The sequence below is a fragment of the Oreochromis niloticus genome, linkage group LG17, assembly GCF_001858045.2.
Source record: "Oreochromis niloticus isolate F11D_XX linkage group LG17, O_niloticus_UMD_NMBU, whole genome shotgun sequence".
Classification (NCBI taxonomy): domain Eukaryota; kingdom Metazoa; phylum Chordata; class Actinopteri; order Cichliformes; family Cichlidae; genus Oreochromis; species Oreochromis niloticus.
The window spans coordinates 15,106,311-15,127,593 of NC_031981.2; the positions used below are offsets into that span (position 1 = coordinate 15,106,311).

The window sequence follows — 21,283 nt, forward strand, 5'->3', positions numbered from 1 at the left end:
AGATTTTGTTACAAGCAGCACTGTGGTGTCAGCAAATCCCATCTTGAGTGAATTCAGCATAAAAATCACAGTAATGCCCTCATCTAATCCAACTTAAAGGTCACCACAGTGCACAACAGAAATATGACAAATTTAAGGGAATGCGTTTTTCCACAGAAAATGTGCTTCTGTTTAAGATAATAAAGAAAGCATTCTCACAGCTGACCCATCATTAATCTCAAACATCTTTTTGACAGTTCTTTGCCGTTTCCCTTTCCAGTTTACAAGGAAAATGGATATTGATGACAGATGTGTTACGGTTTTTTTTTTTTCAGTATTTTTATTTGTTTTTACAGACTTTTGTCACAACAAAGTCAGCAAGAGCATTCTTTTTTTTGTCTATTGCATTGTTGTAATTTGTTTGAAAGCAACCAAGAGGACAGTGACCATTTCATAGCATAAAAGCAGAGGCAGTTTTGACATGCAGCAAAACAGGCAGGGCTTTAAACCGAAACAAAAACAAGGCAAGGGGAATAAAAAGAACCCCTACCAACAACTTTCAAATCTGACCCCCATTAACCCATCACTTACAACCCCTAGAGCCCATTAGTTACAAAATACTCAGAGAAGCTGCAAGAAAAAAAAATGAAAAAGGAATTTTTGCTCTGAACTCTCACCCAGGGGCGACAAAATGAAGAAAGTTCTAAAATATCTAATCCTATTATGTGCTGTTAACATTGCTTCAAAAGGGATTGAGTAACATGTTTGAAAATTGCAACATTCAAGTCATTCTAGTTAGCCAGCATGGTGATTGGTCAAAGAATAGAGAATACCTTAATGATGTAAAATTTGTGGAAAAAACACCATTTGATATGTAAGTGATACATCACCAAGTAGAAAAGAAAAATCTGACCTCTGCACCTCCCTCAGCCAACATCTGTAAAATATTAAGCTTGGATTTGAGGGACAATTTGATCTATTAAAAAAAAAAAAAAAAAAACAAAGTACAGGAAGAGGCCACACATAATGAAATGTTAATTAAACTAATCCTTTTAGTCTTATCAAGTATAGTACAGTGCAATTAATGTTCATGAGAAATCCTGGCCATAAAATACTTAAACTGTGAAGTTGTAAAAATATTAACACACTACTGATCCATTACCATTTAATTTCAGTATGTTTTTACAACAAAACTGCAAAGAAAGATGTGCATTTACTCGTATATGAAAGCTTTGTGTTTGTGTTATAGAGTCTGTTACTAATCTGAGCAGTGTTAAGATCCAGGTTCAAGAGCACTCCCCAAGTGTTTGGTCCCTAAGGGAGATATAATTGACAAGTCCTTCTGTTACATGGCTAAAAACAGAGGACTAAGGAAAAAAAAAAAATCCTATCCCAAAAACCTGGGGAAAAGAGAAATTACAATGTAAGGAAGACCACCAGACAGACAAAATGAACCTCCAACAAACAGACAAAAGCATTGTTGAGACAGAGGTTGATCAGGGTCAAAGGGGCAAGTCCATCTTCTCTCAGGAGATCACTGCATCCATTTGAGTGCCCGTTCATACAGCTGCCCAGCCACCTCCCATACAGTGGTGTCTTACTTGAGCAGAGCTTTTATGGGCTCAGTAGCAGCAGCTTCAAGGGCAGTCATGCCGTCTGGTGATTTTTGGTCTTTGTCAGCTCCCTGTGGAGGAGAGGGGACATAATGTTTACTTGGTGCCTCAAACTTTAGTGACATCTGCTCAAACGTGACAGTCAAATACAGCATTGACAACCCCTTCTTGAATAATGCCCAATCTTGCGTGGCTACTTAAGAGCCATGCAGAACCAGTCAGACCCAAACTCCTTCATACACATTTTTTTGTTTTCGTTTTGCCCACATCTGAAGAACTGGGAAGATTAAGGAAACCAAAACAAGGGATTAAAATCTAAGCACAGTTTTTGGACACAAATTGCACCAGCTGTGATTTAGTTTTCAGAGCTGAAATGTGTACTCCTCAAAAACAAAACTGTTGGCCGAGCACCGAGCCTTGAGTAGATGCATTTGGAAGCCAAGCTAAAGTGAAATCAGAAGAGGTTTGTTCCAGAAATGGGGAAAGAAAAAAAAAAATGCATACACATCTCTAATTAACAAAGTCATTAAAATCAGGAATCAGTTGATAAGATTCAACTGGGAAGAAACCAAGTTAGTTAGCAAGTATCTCACAGGTTCAATGGTTCTGGTGTACAAATGCATGTTTCACTTTTTGAGAAAGACCAGTGAAAAACTCAAAGACTAAAAGTTAGTTGCCAAAGGAAGAGAAACAAGACTTAGTTTAGACTAGCCCCTTACTCCTTTGAGCTGTGATAATATGTGTATGCTGACTCTGACACTGTGGCTGTGTAGTTATTGTTATACTTTTCCTTAAGCTGCAGGGAGTCCACCTGGAGGAGGCATGTATATTTGGTTCAATTATAGAGCAGCACCAGCACAAACTGGCAGGCATGCTGACGTCCAAACAAAGCCTTGCATTCACGGTCCGATTATGAATTTTACATCAGCCGAACCCTTGCATACTCAGGGACACAGGAAAGGCATGCAGGTCAATCATGAACACAACAAGGACAAGATTTTCCCTTGGTTGACTGCTTTAGGGAAGCAGAAAGGCTGTGGCATAAAAGATCTTTACAGAAAAGTGAGGGTGGTCATTCAGACATAAAGCTGCCACATTCAGAGGCCATCAGATCAATGGAAAGGAGTGCATGACTAAGAGGGGCTGAAGTCACACACACTGAGACACAAATCCATTCGAGCTTTGAGGGATAACAGAATCAATGTGAAGGAGATGGGAGAAGACATAGCCATTTAGATTAGTACGGACAAAAAACACAGACACACACACACACACACAAAAAAAAAAAATAAAAAAAAAATAAAAAAAAGAGGGAGAGAAAGAAACAGGCCACATGTTTTAATGCATTTGTAGTGACAACAGATTTAATGGGCAAAGTAGGAGTGGAAGGGCTTGCAGTGGAAATGCGTCCCTTTGTTTAGCTTGCCAAGTTTAGCCTCTTAGCAAAGGGCTTACAGAACCAAGGCAGAGAGAGTCTATTGTTGCGTGGAGAAGCAGGGCATCAAAAACAATGTGCCCCAGTTCGAGTACCCGGTAGCAGGAGGATGGTTATCTGGGAGCGAATTCCATGCCACAAGAGCAACAGAGCATAAAGCGAGAAGGAGGATTTACCAGGGTTGAGTTGGTAACCTGTCACATCTACAGCTCTAATTGGTAAGGAAATGGAAGACAAAATGAGAGATAGCACCCCCCCATCAGAACATACTTCACATTTCTTGGCATAATGCTCCTTTCAACACTCTAGTTAAACATGTTAGAGCCCTGTTATGCAACACTTGAGGAATGAAGACTAGTGAGACCCGTTCTCTCACTTTTTCAATGTGAATTTTATACACTTTATCTGATTATTCTGATATCAAACATGCCTGTTATAGATATTAAGTTAAAAAAAAGACAATTTCATAAATTGAAGCATTCTTGCAAAGGATTACATAATTTCATATTACCCCCATGTCTGTTAAAAATGATGATGGTTGACAGCTAACTTGTCTTAGCTGGGACATAAAACATGGATGCAAGGAGAAACAGAGGAACAGCTCTCTTCAAGGGGAACAAAATCTGACAACCAGCTTCTAAAATGCTCACTAATTCACAAAATGATAACTGATTTGGTTGTCTGTGCAGAAGAGTGAAAGTGGGGGCAGTCTTCATTGTTAAATGAAGAATTGATCTCACACAAAAGCTGTACATTATCAACTACAAAATAAACAATGACAAACTTTTTTTTTTTTTTTTTTTTAAGTGAAGTTGTGCAAAATTTAGTCTTTAATCAAATCCTGCAGTGTTAAAAACAAAACAAAACGAAGCAAAACAAAAAAACGATGGTTTTGGTAGCCAGATCTTTCAATTTCAAGGGGAAAAAAGTTCTTCCCTCCCCTACCTTACCTGCAAATAAACAAAGGGTTTCTTCAGTGTAATTCATCTTTTCAGAGATAGGGCAGCTTGCCAGGAAAAAAACATTTTTTTTCTGATAATAATGTTTTAATCTTTTTTCATTTATCACAGTTTAGAAGTCTGCTCCTTTTAACAAGCTACCCAATTTTTGTTCTTCTGTCAGTTAACTTTTCCTGAAAATGCAGATTCATGCATACCAGGTACCTGATAACCAGTTACCGTAATCTCTTACTCTGATGTGCTACTGGGTGGGGCGCCCAAACTTCATATTTCGATATTGTTTAGCTGGATGGCGATATACGATATATATCTCGATATTTTTTTAAAACAAAAAGAGTTCTTAGTCAAAGCTATGTGTTGCAGATGTCACACAGGCACTTTTATTAACATACAGTGTAGATGTACCAAGAAAAAAAAAACAAAACAAAAAACCCCCAAATCACTCAGAAATAAATTATCAGCATCTTGACGCTGGCTGCAGGTGAAGCGATGGGGAGGGGGAGTTGTTTTCAGTGAAGGAGGGAGGGGGGACAGAGTAAAGTTGCATAGAGACAAAAGTGGACCAAAGAGAGGCAAACTAGCAGCTCCACAAGTGTAATTATAACGCAATGTATATAAACGATATTGCCGATATGCACTACATGATACAGCTGCCTATTTCAGATGCAGAAGAGCTTCTGACTCTCAGAAGGATGTTCTGTGACTGGCAGCAGAAGAAATTAAGGAAAATAAATGCCGATAATGAAGTCTTTTTTTAAAGAGACAAAATGAGCTTTTAAAACCCAAATTTTTCATTGTAATGTGAAAGTGAAATGTGGCTGTGTGATATTAACACTCTTAGGGACATTAATTGCATCATCTAGTGACAGCTCAGATCTTAACTTGAAGTACACTGCTTAGTTTCAGCAAAGAAATCATTCTATAACACGTCATCTTTCAATGCTTAAATAATAGCTCTTGGGATATAAATACGGTCTATGGTAGGAATAAAAAGCTCTGAGTCAAATGTACACTTAAGTCGGAAACATGCAATGTCAAATGCGTGCTGACATGCTAGCAACTTTTATAGCCGCATCTTATATCTCGTATAAAAATATATCGATATTTTTTAAAAACTCCATATATCACCCAGTCTTACTACTGGGTAAAGAGGAGAGGAATGGAGATGATTCTCTTTATCCCTCCCCTTTTCTCCAGCTCTGGAGAGGTCATTAGTTGTTGGTTCAGTCCAAACTTAATCAACACAGCAGGCTGTTTGATATAACGATATATATCGGATGACGATATAAAAACGTCTATCGTTTCATTTTACGCTATTGTTTGTTTCGTGGTGTCGCAAAATAAACTGTTTACGGCAATATTTTTTCATCGTTTTGATGGTTACTGTAGTGGCCTTTCTTAAAGTTCTCTCTTTCTCCTATATTTAATATAACCACACTACGGATGGACAAGCGCCTGTTTTTATGCGTTGTCGTTAGCAACAACGACGGTAAAACCATCGCGTGTCCGCTTGTTTATTTTCCACATAAACCTTTCACAAAAAAGCTCAAGATCCTGTTGAGACTTTTCAAAATAAACTGAATCACGTGAAAGATGCAGAGTATTTACGGATGAGAAGCAAAAAAGAGTCGTCAGGTGCTAAAAAAAATAAACCTTTGACTCAAAAGTTAGAGCAGGCTTTTCCCCGCAGCACGCTGTGTAATAAATACTCACAAAGAAAACGGCGGCCGTTACAACTTACGTCTAAAAATGTATCGTTTCATGCATCGGTTAAAACAATCGACTCCAGGTACACGAAGCCCAGCTGGAAACACTTCACGCAAGCCGAGCTGCCCGAGAGTCACAGAATTTATAGAAAATGTTAAATTTTTGTTATTTATATCGTTATCGGGACGATAGAGGTCCTTTATTGGGATATGAGCTTTTGGTCATATCGCATAGCCCTACTTCTGTATAATAAACACAACTGCATAATTTGTACCACTATATTTAAGGTTATACCATTCTCTTTTTTTTGTTATACCATTCTCATAATCATTACCTTTTCATCACCAAACATATTGCCCAAAACTGTATACTGGAGCCATGCCAGAGATAATGCTTCATATCAGGATTTATGGTCGAGTTCCAGTAATAGTGCTGGCACAGTCTTCCTTTTTCTGCCTTTCAGGATACACCACGCTACCCCCAACGGCCAAGCAGCTCACTGGCACGCTCCTGACACCACTTAGAGTAATAAGCTTTACTCAACTTGAATAATGACCCCACATGATCACCTCACTGTCCAAACACTAGCCAGTCAAAGATGTTGATGGCCAATTGAGACACAGACTAATGAACAAAAATAGACTCCCAACGTGTCTCCAGTCAAAATAAGATACATCATCACCCTGGATTATAGAGCTATACAAAGCAGCAGTGGGTCAGTAACATAATGCCACCAACATGCCAAAATGTCCATTAAGTTTTCATTATGACTGTAGTGAATGGAATGCATAAGTCTTCAATTACTGAGCCAAAGCCTCACTCAAAACCTATTTGAAGCACAAGATTTTCATCAGACTATTGACCTGCTGTCAGCAATCAAACATTACTGAGCAGTTAAAAGGGCAAATTTTTAACACCCAGCGATAAGGATAAGATCAATATATGCATTAGGACAGGATGTGCCAGAAAGGCTCTGGATGAGATACGGTGGGGGCTGGGAAATAAAATCCTTTTATACGTTTATGGTAACCTCAACATATGAAGCAATAAAGACTGCAGGTGTGCACTTTCACCCCCCTCAAAAAACAAAAACACTTCAGTGACGAGTGAAAGATGTTTTATACTAGTGTATATATATATATATATATATATATATATATATATATATATATATATATATATATATATATATATATATATATATATATATATATATTTTATCTATACAGTTAGGATCAATGTTCCATCCCATCTTTGTATTAAAGGGCAGAGAGAAAAAAGGAGGAAACCTTTAGGGGCAAATGTAAAAGACAAAGACAACAGGAACTGACTTCAAACAGTACTGTATTTCTTCCTAGACAATGGCAAGTTCCCATTAAAAGAAAAATGTGTGTGTATTTGTGTGTACGCCCTTTTATTGCTGACCTAAAATTAACTGGCTGGTCTTTGCAGGCTGTAGTCAGCACTCTTGGCCAGGATCTTACAGCTGGGTCACCCTTTGGGGTAATAATGGCCTTTCATAATTCATTAACAACAACAGCACAGCACACAGTTGGGGGCAGGGGTCAGCTTCCATGATGCACAAGGGAACCACGCCATTTTTAATCTGCCAACACAAGAATGTCTGACAGTCCAACAGTCACAATTCAGTATTCTCAGTGGGCTCCTTTTATCCAGTGCAATGTGGCAGCTGTGCAAAGCTACAGGTGCTGCCAGACAGAGTGGATTTACACTAGCACTATCAGTGGTGTAGCTCTGAAATATCTATTAATCTCATGTTGGGATACATGGGAAGTTTTCAAAGCTGTCATATGGATATACTGAGACCTGCCCCCTGTGGCAACTATTAGCATCTAGTGTTAATTATTGCTGGTAGTTAGTTGGAATTATTATAAAATCAAAAACTGTGATGAATTATGACCACCTGTCTTGTCTGATATGATACTAGCTTTTTGAAAGTCTACCAGTAGCTGGATAACTCATGAGACTTTAGTTTAAATTTACAATTGTGATCTACAATGACTATGAAAACAAGACAATCAACGTCAAATTATTACTATTTCCCTGTCAAAGTCCTTGTCATAACAAAACTCATTTTTCTTGTGTAATAAGTCAATCACACACCTTTTCTTAAGTTGCTGTGCTTTCACCCCTCTCTAAAACAAAACTTACCCAAAGGTCTTTGATTTACAAAGATGAGGCACTACATGATACAGCTGCCTATTTCAGATGCAGAAGAGCTTCTAACTCTCAGAAGGATGTTCTGTGACTGGCAGCAGAAGAAATTAAGGAAAATAAATGCCGATAATGAAGTCTTTTTTAAAGAGAAAATGAGCTTTTAAAACCCAAGTTTTTCATTGTAATGTGAAAGTGAAATGTGGCTGTGTGATATTAACACTCTTAGGGACATTAAATGCATCATCTAGTGACAGCTCAGATCTTAACTTGAAGTACACTGCTTAGTTTGAGCAAAGAAATCACTCTATAACACGTCATCTTTCAATGCTTAAATAATAGCTCTTGGGATATAAATACGGTCTATGGTAGGAATAAAAAGCTCTGAGTCAAATGTACACTAAGTCAGAAACATGCAATGTTAAATGCGTGCTGACATGCTAGCAACTTTTATAGCAAATGACTTGCTGTATATTAGTTTCTTTTTCCTGTCCGTTATTTCCTTCAGATTATCTTAGCGCTGATCGCCAGCTGACAACAGTTTTCCGCTCTTGGCTGACTAGTTACAAGATTCTGGTGCCTTTGTTGATACGCAGGACAGAGTTTGCAGCTGTGCTGCCAAAAATGCAGGACTAATACAGCTGATTAACTGAAATCAGCTGGTGTAGCATACTACAACCATGTCTCTCTAACCAAACACTGTTGTTTCCCCATATATAGATTATGGTTTCCTCTTTTCAAATGCCTTCTTCAAAGTCCCATTCAACCTGTGAACCTATTAAAAAGTCTGTCTGGCTGTTAGCAATGAGATTGTAAAGACTGCAAAAAGTGACTTCCCCATTCTGTAGTGTGACCCCTCCCCACTTCCCATTACTTGATGCTACTGTGAAACAACTGTGTAGAGGAGCTTTCATTTACCCTGCCTCATTAAGCCTGGCTGGAAACAGACAGCTGCTCACTCACCCTCAGGCCCCTGATTCTCACTCTCTCTCTGAATTCTTCTCATATACACATAACAGTCTGGAGCAGCCTTTGAATGATGCTTTTTCATGACATCATGTCGTCTTCCACAATGTAAACTCCACTCAATCAATGGTGGTGTACTTGTGTCATTTTCCAAATTTCAAGCCAAACTATAAAAATTGACCAATTTGTTTGAAGCACATTTACAAAGCTAAGCTGACTGACTGCAACATCCATGTTCTTTGCATCATTGTTCAAAGAAGCTTTTTTCCCACTTAAATTTAATAATAAACATGTACCGAGATAGAGGACCCAGTCAACTATATACCTGCCTGCTTCTTTTAAACATCATGAGTGTTATAAGGCAGAGGAGTACACAGAAAAAGAAATGTGTGCGTGAAAATGAATGTGTGACATTCATCCTCCACTGGGCCATCAATTCAACTGCAGTCGGGCTCATTTGGACTGTAGTGAAACAGTAGCTACAGCTGCCCTGATCGGTAGAAGATGTGTCATTATGCCAGGAGCGCATACACTTTTGAGCCTAACGTTCAGGTAAGACATGCAAGAAGAAACACTGACTTTGTAAAAGAAAGCTCCCCACTTACAAATGAGGCTATCTAACTGTGAAGGAACTGCAGAAATTTGTATTCTATAGCCAGATGACGCTGGATAGATTGGACATTTATTATAGTATTCTTGTTACTATGTTGTAGTGCTATAGCCAATGCCAGCTGTGCCTGACTCTGTTCTGTGCCTCTCCTCACAGCTGTGACTAGATCCGCACATGGCAGCATGTATTTTTTGGGACCTAAGTAGCATTTAAGGTAGTTCCAGAGCTAAACACCTTAGGGAGGCTAATGTGGAGGGATAGAGCAGAGACTTGGATGAAGCCAAGGGCAGTGCTCCTATGAATGAAAGAAACAAACAACAAAAAAGCAAGTGCACAGCAGCAATAGTGTGCGATGCTCTATGAACATTCCAGCACAGCCTCCATAGAAATGTGTTAAAGGGCTTTTTGTCCAATGAGTTACCTCATCAGCACTCATGGCTCACATGGAACCACTGATACATCAGCATGCACTAGTGGGTGAAAGACACCAGTGCACTCCTTTGTGCAGATGCTTGCATATGCATACATGAATGCAAGCTCAAATCAGGGCACCAACCTTTTCTAGCAGGAGCTTGACACATGAGAGATGACCCTCAAAACAGGCAGTCATCAGTGGAGTAAACCCATGTTTGTCTGGAGCCTGTGGAAGAAGAGGATGAGAGAGGAATGAGTGAGAAGAAGAAGACTTTTGGTCTTTGGAGGGAAAGCAAAGATTGTATATTGTTACACTTTTAAACCCTTGTTTTAAAAAGTCTTGTGATTTGCAGATACCAATTTTAAGCAAAGGGTGAGATGCACCGTGCTGATGTGCGTCTGCTGAGTGCAAGGAAGATTTAGAGACTTCCTACTCCTGATTATTGGAGTTAAAGCATCCATGTCTTTGCTTTCAAGGTAAAAAGCAATTTAAGAGACTTTTGTTGAATCAGGCCACTACCACACCATCTGACGAAACTACAAGGCTCAAGGGGCCATCAAGGTTAAATTTGAGAAGGGGTTTTCTAGCATCAAAAATTTGGGGCTTTCAAAGAGGTTTTAGCCTCACACGAAAGGAAGATTACCTGAACTACTACTGAACTTTTTTTAAAGAGGGGCTTAATTTACTAAACATAACAGGAAATGCATAGACCTCTGTTAAGTAAGGCAACACAGACTAACTGCCCTAACTGCAAGCGGATCAATTGTGGTTATGTGCGTCACTCATGAGAAGCCAACTATGACCCATAAAAAACCCCTGCTGAGGCCTGGCCAACTCACTGGTAAAAGACAGCCAATGAACAGTGGGTAGAAATGTATATGATAAACCCCTTTTTATTAAAGCCAGGTTGCTTTTGTTTAAACAAACAAATAATGTTTGTTTCTAACCAGACATTAGACAGTCAAAGGAAAGAGACACAGGCTCTGTTATTTTTGTGGTCACTGTAGTGCTGAGCAGTAGGCAAATTAATGCAAAAAGAATGAAGCTGAGATAGTTGTAACTCTTACATTGATATCTGCCCCCTTAGAAATGAGGAACTCCACCACATCTGTCTGACCGAAGTCTGCAGCATAATGCAGCGGCTTCCTCCCACCATCGAGGGTCCGGTTAACATCCTCAGCCTAGAGAAGGGAAAAAGTAACAGGGATGAGATCGCCTAACTTGGCATTGCCACAAGCCAGTATGGTGCGTCTTAGTTTAAAAAAAACAAAAAGAAAAAAGAAAACACAGAAATCAAAGCCCTTCAAAAGAAGGTAACATCTATTAAATCATTTTTTGCTGCTTGGACCCATAATAAAACACAAATCAGTCCCAGCGAGGGCTGTCAGTCCTGACTTTTTCCTCAGAAGTATATGAATAATTACTTGCCTGTATAAGGATGAAGGGAAGTGAAGCAAGAAAAGCTCAGAAAAATGGGTATACTGTCGAGAATATAGAAGCATAGGAAGCCCTAGAAGATGCATTAATATCTTGTTACACAAGACCTTCATATTATAAACACCTGAGCTGGGGATGAAGGCTCAGGTGTTGGTTCTCCTGAGGCAACTAAGATCAACATTAATGAGATGGCAATAAAATGACAGACTAGGCAAACAGCACTGACAAATACTGTGCATTATTGATATTAAAACTACATGAGATTACATATGACCTTAAGTTTTTAGATTATTATCATTATTATTATAGTCATCTCCTTACTCTAATTCCTAAATTAAATTTGCTACAATATTTACCATGACAGCATAAAATGAAGACTCAACCTGCTACAGATCTCTAAATATGATTTTCGAAGCAGACACATTGAATTACTATGGCAGTAATGTCACATATATATATTTAGTTTCATCAAATAACTGTTGTGAAAGGACTCAATATAATCTTGTACATACAACAAATCCAGTTTTATGTAGACCTAAAACCTTAAGGTTACACTTTTAAAAAAAATACCATATTTCTTTTTACTCTCTGCCATTTCTTGGGGTCAGATGAACATGGTCAGTTGCACACAAATTCTGTTTTATTTCTACTAGATATTTCTGAAACAGAATCCACACTGCAGCACTGCCATATCAAAAACATCCTTGTAGGTCAAATTCAACATACTGAGCACAATGTTTCACCTTACACCCCATCTTGCTAAGTCACGTAGCTGATTGATATCAAACCTCAACCTTCTCTGAGAATGTTTAAATGTTACCTTCAGTGGTTGATAAAATTAAACAAGCTCCATTTATACTATAGAAAAAGGTTAGTTATTTTTATCTACATGTTTCGTCAATGACACAATTACAGAGGGAACACAAGAAACCTCACTTCTCAGAAGTCACCAACTGTAATCATGAGCTCATGTCAATCATTTGTAGTGGTGGTTTATGTCAACAGTTCTTATAGTGCGGTCTTCGCCTCCTGCAGTTAACACACGCATACAAAACTTCACACAGCCCCTCCCTACACTGGCAGCTGAAGTAGTTGATCTGCACAACACTGAACAACAATTTATCAGGAATTTGAAGAAGTCACTAAAGCTGCCCTTTCAGGAACACTGAAGGTTATTCGGTATGGCTACTAATAAAATAATAATAATGGTAATGTGGGAACTAGGCAGCAAAAATGATGAGTCCTGCCTGCCTGTAACATTAATACAAATTATTAACAGGACAGTTGTGTCTAAAAACTTGTGTTTTTCTTGACGTCACAGCCTCAAGGTGAAAAAAAAAAAAAATCTATCAGTGACTACATTAAAACAGTGGCAAGCACTTTATGGTGCCAAGTTGAACAAGTACAGTGTTACCTCAGACAACCTAAAATTTTAATTCATTTTTTGTTCTTTTGCTCTATGTAAGAGAATCTTAAAATATGTCACATACTTGGAGACCGTATGTATAGTTTTGACCCTGTGTGGAAAGTTGTATGCTGTACAATTATTCCACCCTGGAAAAAGAACCATTAAAATAAATAATTTGAAGTACCAAATTACACTCATCGTGATCGTCATGGTATGTAAACACTCATTTATACAAACACATAATTAATAGTTGATGACAAATAGAACAAGACACTAAGAAAAAAAGAAAACGCTTCCGTCTTCTCAAAAGTCACCAACATCCTGAGCATTTTATCAGTCTTTAAGAGTTTGATCAAAAACTATATTTAGTTTCACGTATTGTAAAGCTTACATTGGAAACTAGCATTTTACAATTTAAACACATTAGTGAGCTGTACTTTATGAGGAAGCAAATATAGATTCAGTTAGTCATTTGTGGGGAAACAACTGAGTGTAAATCATATGTGGCAGTAAAACTATCCAGCTACTACCCAACTACAAAATCCGAATGCAGGCGTGTTTCCTAAGATAGCTGTTTTACAGAAACATCTCTTCGTGGTAAGCATAGGCAGAAACCTTCTCATCAGCCTGCTCCAAAAAGAGTATGCTGGCATTAATGAACGCTGCTACTGCTATTAGCCAAGCCTCCATCTCCTAGACTACAGCTGAGACCACCGCCCACCAAAGCTGACTAGACACTGGGCCTGTCTGCTCGATTAGCCGCTAGCATATAGCTAGACATTTGCCTCAGCTCTCTTAACAACACGCTTATAGAAGACTGTAATATGCGTTTTCTAGTAACATATATATACTGTGCTTAAAACACCTTGTTACAGTAACATTGTTACTGGAGTCAAGAGCCGTTACCCGTATGTCACGTACCAACAGATACCATAGTTGGTTAGCTAACCAACAAGTTGCTCTCAGCGGAAAGTGATAATGAATTAACTTTAAACACGTCTCGTTACCCGTAAGACGAATTAAAATCAGTTAAAAGGTGCACACATTACCGTTAATGTTACAGACCCAGAATGTCCCAACAGCTTTTCAATTCTGGATTACCAAACTTAACATTGCCCAACTCCAGCTAACGCTAGCTCGCTAGCAGCTCTACGGACTAGCGTTGATTACCTTAGCTATGCTGTCAGCAGTCAAAAATGCACAACTGCACAACAGTGGGCAAGTCAAATAACAGCCAAATTACCGTTCGCAGTGTGGCTTTGACCTCATCCAGGTCCCCGGTCTTCAGTGTCCAAATCAGATCTTTATCGCACATCTTTTTGTTGTTGGTTCGGTGTTGCACCTTCCTTGTTGTACTGCCGGGGGTTTGACAAGTTATCGGCTAGTGTGTTAAAAGTTAGCTAGCTGAGGCTAGAAAACTACTACTCTCGTCGAGGCTAATACCGTTTCGGCTAAATAATAATACTCAGAATAATATTTTTTGTTCGATATGGCGACTCAATGACGAGTGACGGGGAAAAATGGTTCACGAAAAGTTCTAAACGACAAAGTAGCAAACAGGTATCCGCCTTTCTGCAATCCAGAAATATTTCCGATGCCTTTACCCGGAAGAGAATATTTATGGAGAAGTTTATGCTGTTCTGTGGCGATAAGATGGAGATACTTAATGCAACGCACATGACTCGTCAGGGTTTTTGAATATCCCTAATCTGTAACAATTATTTACAGTTCCTAAATAAACATATACAGAAAAGTATAATTAAATAAGCTTCTATGTTACAATGTAATGTAAAACGGAAATTCATGTTCCTTATATGGTTCTGCATTTTTGTATTTTCGCACATCATATGTCTTCACATCTGAGTATACACCTTTTCACTGTTTTTCAGAAATGTTTAACTGAACATTTTTAATAATAAAAATAATAAACACACAAAAAACATTCAACTCCACTACAGTTAACGATGTAAGAAAACAAACCCAGTAAATATGACCGCCATATGTCATCCAAATGCAAACTATATTAAATTATCCTTACATTGTCATGCTAAGCCATAGTGCCACAGTAACCAAGGGAAGTTAAAATCATAGTTTCACATGTCTTTAAATAGCTTTGACTAAACACCATATTCGTTTTTCTTCAAAATGTTTTTTTTTTTTTATCTTCACCGTTAAGTGGTTTATTAGAACAGAAAAACACCTGAAGATGTAAAGACGTCACATATACTTACTAGCCACTTTATTAGGTATACTTGTTCGTCTGCTTGCTAACACAAATATTAAATCAACCAATTATATGGCAGAAACTCAGCGCATTTAGGCATACAGTCTTGTTCAAGATGACCTGCTGAAGTTCAAATCAAGCATTAGAATGGGGAAGAAAGGTGATTGGAGTGACTTTGATCATGGCATGATTTTTAAGGCCAGACAGATTGCTGTGAGTATTTCAGAAATTGCTAACTATGTGCAGGGCTTAAAAAGAAAATATCCAGTGGATGGCAGTTCTCTGGGCAAAAATGGCTTGTTGGTGCCAGTGATCACAAGAGAATGGCCCTACTGATATAAAAGCAACCATAACTCACATCTGTTACTTGTTAACACCAAAGTATACAGAAGAGCAGACGACCACACTGGCCGTCAGCTAACAGGAACAGGAAACTGAGGCTGCAGTTCACACAGATTCAGCAGAACTGAAGAACAGAAGATTGTAAAATCGTTGTCAGGTCAGTTTGGCATAAATAATATGAAAGCACTGGCCCATCCTGGCTTAAATAAATAATTCAGGTACATAAGTATATAATTCACTGTAATTAAATGGCCTCACAGTCACCACATCTATGAGCAGCTTTGGGATGTGGTGGAATGGGATGTGCAGCAGCCAAATCTGCAGCAACCGTGTGATGTTATCATGCCAGTATGGATCAAAATCCCTGAGGAATGTTTCCTATTAAGTGAGCATGGCTGTGCATAATAACTTATTAAGGCAGTTGTAAAAACAAATAAGCATGTGTTGCAGGTTAATCCTTATTCCGACCTATGCCATTTAAGGACAGCTCCATCAGCCCCCGATGAATAGGGTCAGCTGCAGAAAGCAACACTCCAAGGGGATAGAAAGACCAATCATTACATAACCTTGATCTATAAAGGCTCAAGGTCAGAGCAATAAGTTCAAAGCCTACAACCGCCTCTTTGCTTATTAAGCCACTAGAGACACCTACATCTGCTTCCATTCTTCCAGTGAAACCAGCTAAGTGTATATTCTCCGATGCACCATCTTTGTGAAATATAGGTGATGACAAAAGTCTTGTCACACATTCATTTGATGAAATCACTTCCCTGGAACTAGTCTAGACGAAGAAGATAACAGTAAAAGATACAATTCTAAGAAAATGCTATATTGAATGTAAACACTACTAGTTAAATTTAAGTGCTCTGCCTTCCTCTTCCTATAGTTTCCTTTATCACCATACGTCGCATAGTATCCATCATCTCTCCAATATGTACATCTATATATTACAGACTGAGTAGCTGAAACACAATTATTAAAACCGTTTTAACTGACAATAAGAAACAGATTTTTCCAGTCTATGCAACAGATTTTAGACCCTAACAGTTAATAAGGACAGTGATTAGTATTGCCCAGATTTCCCCTGCTTGCCATGCTAATGTGACACACAGAACTCGACTAAAATTAATCCCAGAATGGGCTACAAATTCATGTGAAGTCTAAATTAATTATAGTCAGTCGCAAGTATTCACGGTTATAATGACGACATCTGCATACTAATGGTGCTGAAGAATGTACTGCTTAAGTATTTCATCACATATCCTCAATTCATATGACCGTCAGCTGGATAGAAAATTAATAAAAAATCCTCCAGGTTTTCAGATTAATCATTATTTGTAATAAAGATCTAAATTACACTTTTACCATACTTAAAGAGAACATAAAACATACTTTAGGTGTGTCAAAAGGGAGGCCCAAGTTTGTGAGAGTGCTGCACATTTCTTTAATGTACAAGCACCAGAGTGGAATTTTCCACCTGACAGAAATGTTAAAGTAATTCTATCCATAGGCATGACAGTATGGCACCTCCATTTTTCAGTCTATTAGCAGCCCAGGCTGCAGAAATACGCTATGCAACTGTGTCCATTAAACTGTCCAGACATTCTCCCTTCTCTCTCGCTTTTCAAAACATTCCTGGGGATAATACTCAGTCAACGGTGCACATATACCTCCCCATAACTACAAGAACACTCAGCCATTACAGTCAGTTTGAATAATAATTAATTCACATAACCTCTGCAGTAAGTCAATTAGACATTCCTTCATGGATCAAATGCTGCCACTTTATGAGGACTATTTTCTTCACCGAGAGATTATAATTGATGCTTTAAAGTTGAATTTGTACATTTTGGGTCTCTAATTGTGCACGAACACTTTGTTGAATGCTATCTAGCAAAGAATAGACAAGAACTTCCACGAGTACATTTTTAATTTAAATAATAACACTTTAGCCTATCAAGCTTGGAAAAAAATGTGTTTTACTTAACTTCAGACTGACACTCTAGATTAGCATCTCAAATTTAAATCCCTTCACCATGTGAATGTAAATCAGCTACCTCAATCCCATTTTCCATTTATGTTTCTCCTAAGATAAAACCATAAAAAGGTTTGACCACACTGCCAGACAGTATGCTGCATAAAACCAGTTTCTAGTTGTTCACAGGTTCACATTAAATGCCTTAAATCAATTGTAAGATGCAGGAAAAACATTACTGCTCATGCTTATTTTAACATATGGAAAAAAATGTAAATGGAAACACGTTCTATGACTGTTACTTTTATTTCAAATAGTTTAGGAATATTGTTTCCAAATTCAAAAACAGGCAATGCTTAATTTATCTCTGAATAGTCTCTGTCTACTCCAGTCTGTCTGCGTCTGCTTTAAGTGCACTGGCCCTGAAGATGAGTCTTTCAAATCAGGTTATAAATATAGAGTTTCAATTTAAAAAAAGGGGGTAAGTAAATTTGTAAAATGGTGGACTATTTTTATCTGTGGATTAATACAAATCTGGTGGAGTCTTAATTACACCAGATGGGCCAGAGTATGTGGCATTGACTCAACTGAAGCTACCATGCTCATATATTGATGAAGGAATATTTCACTCACTTGTCTGTTCTAGATATTCAGCCTCATCTAAGTCCCCTGAAGTTTAATTTCAATACAAAATGATAAATATCTTAATAGAAGTTTAGTGTAGACCTTATTAATGTAGATCTCAAATTAATGCATGTCATTCCCTGCATAAATGCTTAATGAAGACTGGACTGTGATATCATAAAGTGCAGTCCCCACACTGTAAAATGTAATTCTAGATGTTTGTTATTTCAACATATTATTCTATATCAGTTTGACGATAGATGACTGAAGTTGTTGTTATAACATAGAATTACAAGTTAAAAACGTCCCAATTACACCAAAAAAAGCTAACTTGAAAACTCATGTCCAGCTAAATCAGCAACTTATGTGAACTTGACAATGTGGGTAAGTTGAGCACAGCAGGATTCAAAACTGCCTCACGTGACTGCTACCGAGGTGCATCATGGGGAATTGGCGGTTAACGACATGCTCACTTTACTTGGACGTTTTCTAATCGTCTTCTTTGGAATATGCTTTCAAGGTGAGTAACATTGGTTATAACTATAAGGAAAGAGAGCTACAAAAGTTGGAACATGTTTTGAATCTATGGCATGATGTGTGTTTTTCTCTTTTACCGAAATGTTTGCTTTAGCTAATGTAACTTTAGCCGACAAGGTCCAGCTTGTATGTCATGACCAAACTTGACCTAATAAACTGACATATGGCCTTTTTTATGGGTTTAATGTGGCACTGACCAAATCACAAGTATTGTGCCGCTAGCTTTAAGGTTGTGCACTCAACCACTGTTGCGATATTAGCAAGCTAACTCAGCTAATTAATAAAGCTTATTTCATATTGTCTCTGTACTTGTAAATTTCTTTCAAGTTCACAGGCTGTTGTATTTTGGTGGAAGTTCATTTTGGCAATATTTCCAATAACTGACTGGGTTCAAAAAGAACTTTTTGGCAGGACTCGGATGCTTGTTGTCATCTGTTTACCCCTATGTAATCACTTAAGTTGTTATTAACTGCTGCATGCTAAGCTGCAAGAGTGCACTGAGGACTGAGACAAAATATGGTCTACAAACCAGCATTATATTAGTTTTTATCAGATAGTCCTCCAGTGTGTTTATTTTTTGCTTTAATTCTATTGTGCAGTTATTTGTTACCCTGAAATGCTTTATGCTTAACAACAGCTCACTATTTTGACTTATTTTTGAACTCTTGTGATCAGTATGACTAGATTGTGTGAGTTTCCATACTAAAAGAGCTGTAGTGATAAAATAATTGGCATCAGAGACACTGATTTTTGGCATGGTATACTGCAGAAGTTTGTTTTTTTTTGCATAATTTACCTTTTAATTAAACTGCATTCTCTGTATTGTAACAAAACTAACATTGTTTATATGTCAGAAAATTAGCAAACATGAATAAATGGCGAAAACAATATAATTATAACATATATTTTTATTTTACTTATTTTAGGTCTGTGAAGCCAAACTTGATGCTGGGGATTTATTTTTGTCAGTGGAGTCAAATGGTAAGTTACAATTTGTGCATTTTGTCATACTGGAAACACCTCAGATTATATTGTAATTTAATAGCTCTGTAGAACAAATGATATAAAGATTGTAGTGTCAGGGTACTTCTTAAGAAGTAATATGGCACTATTGATGATCACATGCAGGTGGCATAAACTAAATATTCAGACGTCTTACCAACAAATGATTCATTAACAAAAGCAATGGAGCAGACTGTTTAGGTTCTTGTGGTTGTAATAACATCCATAACTGCAAGTTTGTCATTAATTTATTTTCACAGGTCTAGATGATCACATCTGACTTTGTCATTTAAATGAGGTGGACTTGCAAACTTTGCACTCTTTTGGGTAAATTGCTGTCCACTACATATACACAGAATCTGCACAGTATTTCAGATCTAAAAAGGGAGTATGTAATGGACTTGCTGGCTTTAATGTAAAAAGCCTGTTGTGTAACTTTAATGAGGCAGTTGGACTAAAACAGTATTGCTCATCAAGGTAAACATCTGAGGAATAAGGAAACTGTTACTTGTCCTTTTACTCAGTGTTCTTTTAATCGCACGTTTACTAAAGTTTTACATCACATAAGTCATTTTCACAATCATTCTACTTTAAAAGATTTCAAGACAGAGCTTATTGTTCTGTGAACTTCCTTGTTTGCTGAACGGCAGGTAAAGTGCATCTTTTTGTTTGTTTGCTTTTGTGCGTTTGTGTTTTCTCTAATGGGCCTCAGATGACTGTTTGTTTAAATTTGGGTCTCAAAGAATCTTTTTTTTATTCTGCCTGTACTCTCCACCCCTCTTCTTCTATTGCTCAGGTTGAAGCAGAATTTGCCCGTCTTACATCTGTTGACCTGAAAGGGTTCCTTTTTGCTGTGCTTGACCATTATGGAGAGGTTCGTGGAGCTGTACAAAATCAAGAGCGGCATAGGAGGGCTAACTAGGCTCATAAGATGCTTCGGAGATGATGTAAGTGTTCAACTGCGAAATCTAATCCTTTGTTTAAGTTTTAGGTTATCCAGTTCAACTGATGAACTCATTGAAAGAAAGCTGATAAGTAAAGTCTGTCATCATATTTCACAACTGGACATTTAGTGTGGTAACTTTTACAGAATCTGTGTATATTGGTGGTAGGTTGGATATCATATTCTACTTGAATATCCTGATAAGCCTGATTCAAAATCTCCAATGATAATCATATATTGATGGAATTATGTATCAAAAAGCTGTGAATTTGGAGCTGTCTACATGCTTCATAAACACTGTTTAAAAAGTGTTTTTGTTTTCTTTTTGACTTCTTTGACCAGAGCCCTACACAAAGGAAGAGGACAGAGGACCTCATTTTCTAAAGGAAGAGCCCTCACACACTTTCAAGACTGTGAAGGTTAGCATTGTTTCTTTTAGTAAATTTAATAATGACAGCACCACAGTGGATTTTAAATTAAAAAGTACATGTGTACTTTTTCCTCACCAAATGTATTATTACAAGATCTTTGACACTGGATTTGGTCTGGGTTTCAGAGAAACTAACTGGCAAGCTAGCATTGATATTATTAGTGTCTTGTGTTTATTCATGTCTTCACCAGGGTCTTTGACATTTCGCTGCTGTACTGTTCACTTCAGCTTTACGTTTGATTTCTCACATTGTATATTGTAATGGCAGAGATATTAGGATATTTAAGGGGCTGCAGTGGCTGCTACAGCTGTGGGGGGCAATACTTTGGTGAAATGTCCTGGACCCTGGAAAAGAGACTGTGTAGACTGGGTAAGCAATTAAAGGTTACTGGCCGAGAGTCATTGGGCAGCTGGGTAAAGGTGGATGTTGATATTCAGTGCCAATTATGCAACCTGTTCAGCCATGTCTATATGCTCTTTTTTCATGCTGTTAATATAGGGG

The 21,283-nt window shown here is 37.8% G+C and overlaps 1 protein-coding gene across 1 annotated transcript; it reads right to left on the reverse strand.

Moving 5' to 3' along the window:
• Positions 1–299: 299 nt before the first annotated feature.
• On the reverse strand, positions 300–14,316 carry mtpn (myotrophin). Its single transcript, XM_003452057.4, has 4 exons — positions 13,948–14,316; positions 10,927–11,040; positions 10,001–10,084; positions 300–1,663 (listed from the first exon to the last, which is right to left on the reverse strand). Exons 1-4 carry the CDS (start codon positions 14,017–14,019, stop codon positions 1,577–1,579), a joined length of 357 nt encoding a protein of 118 aa, XP_003452105.1. The 5' UTR covers positions 14,020–14,316; the 3' UTR covers positions 300–1,576.
• Positions 14,317–21,283: the final 6,967 nt, after the last annotated feature.

Coding starts and splice junctions, on each gene's coding strand:
- mtpn (XM_003452057.4), bottom strand. CDS start 14,019: ATGTGCGATAAAGATCTGATTTGGACACTGAAGACCGGGGACCTGGAT. Junction 11,041..13,947: donor TCAAAGCCACACTGCGAACG/GTAATTTGGCTG, acceptor TCCCTTCTCTAG/GCTGAGGATGTTAACCGGAC. Junction 10,085..10,926: donor CTAAGGGGGCAGATATCAAT/GTAAGAGTTACA, acceptor CTTCTTCCACAG/GCTCCAGACAAACATGGGTT.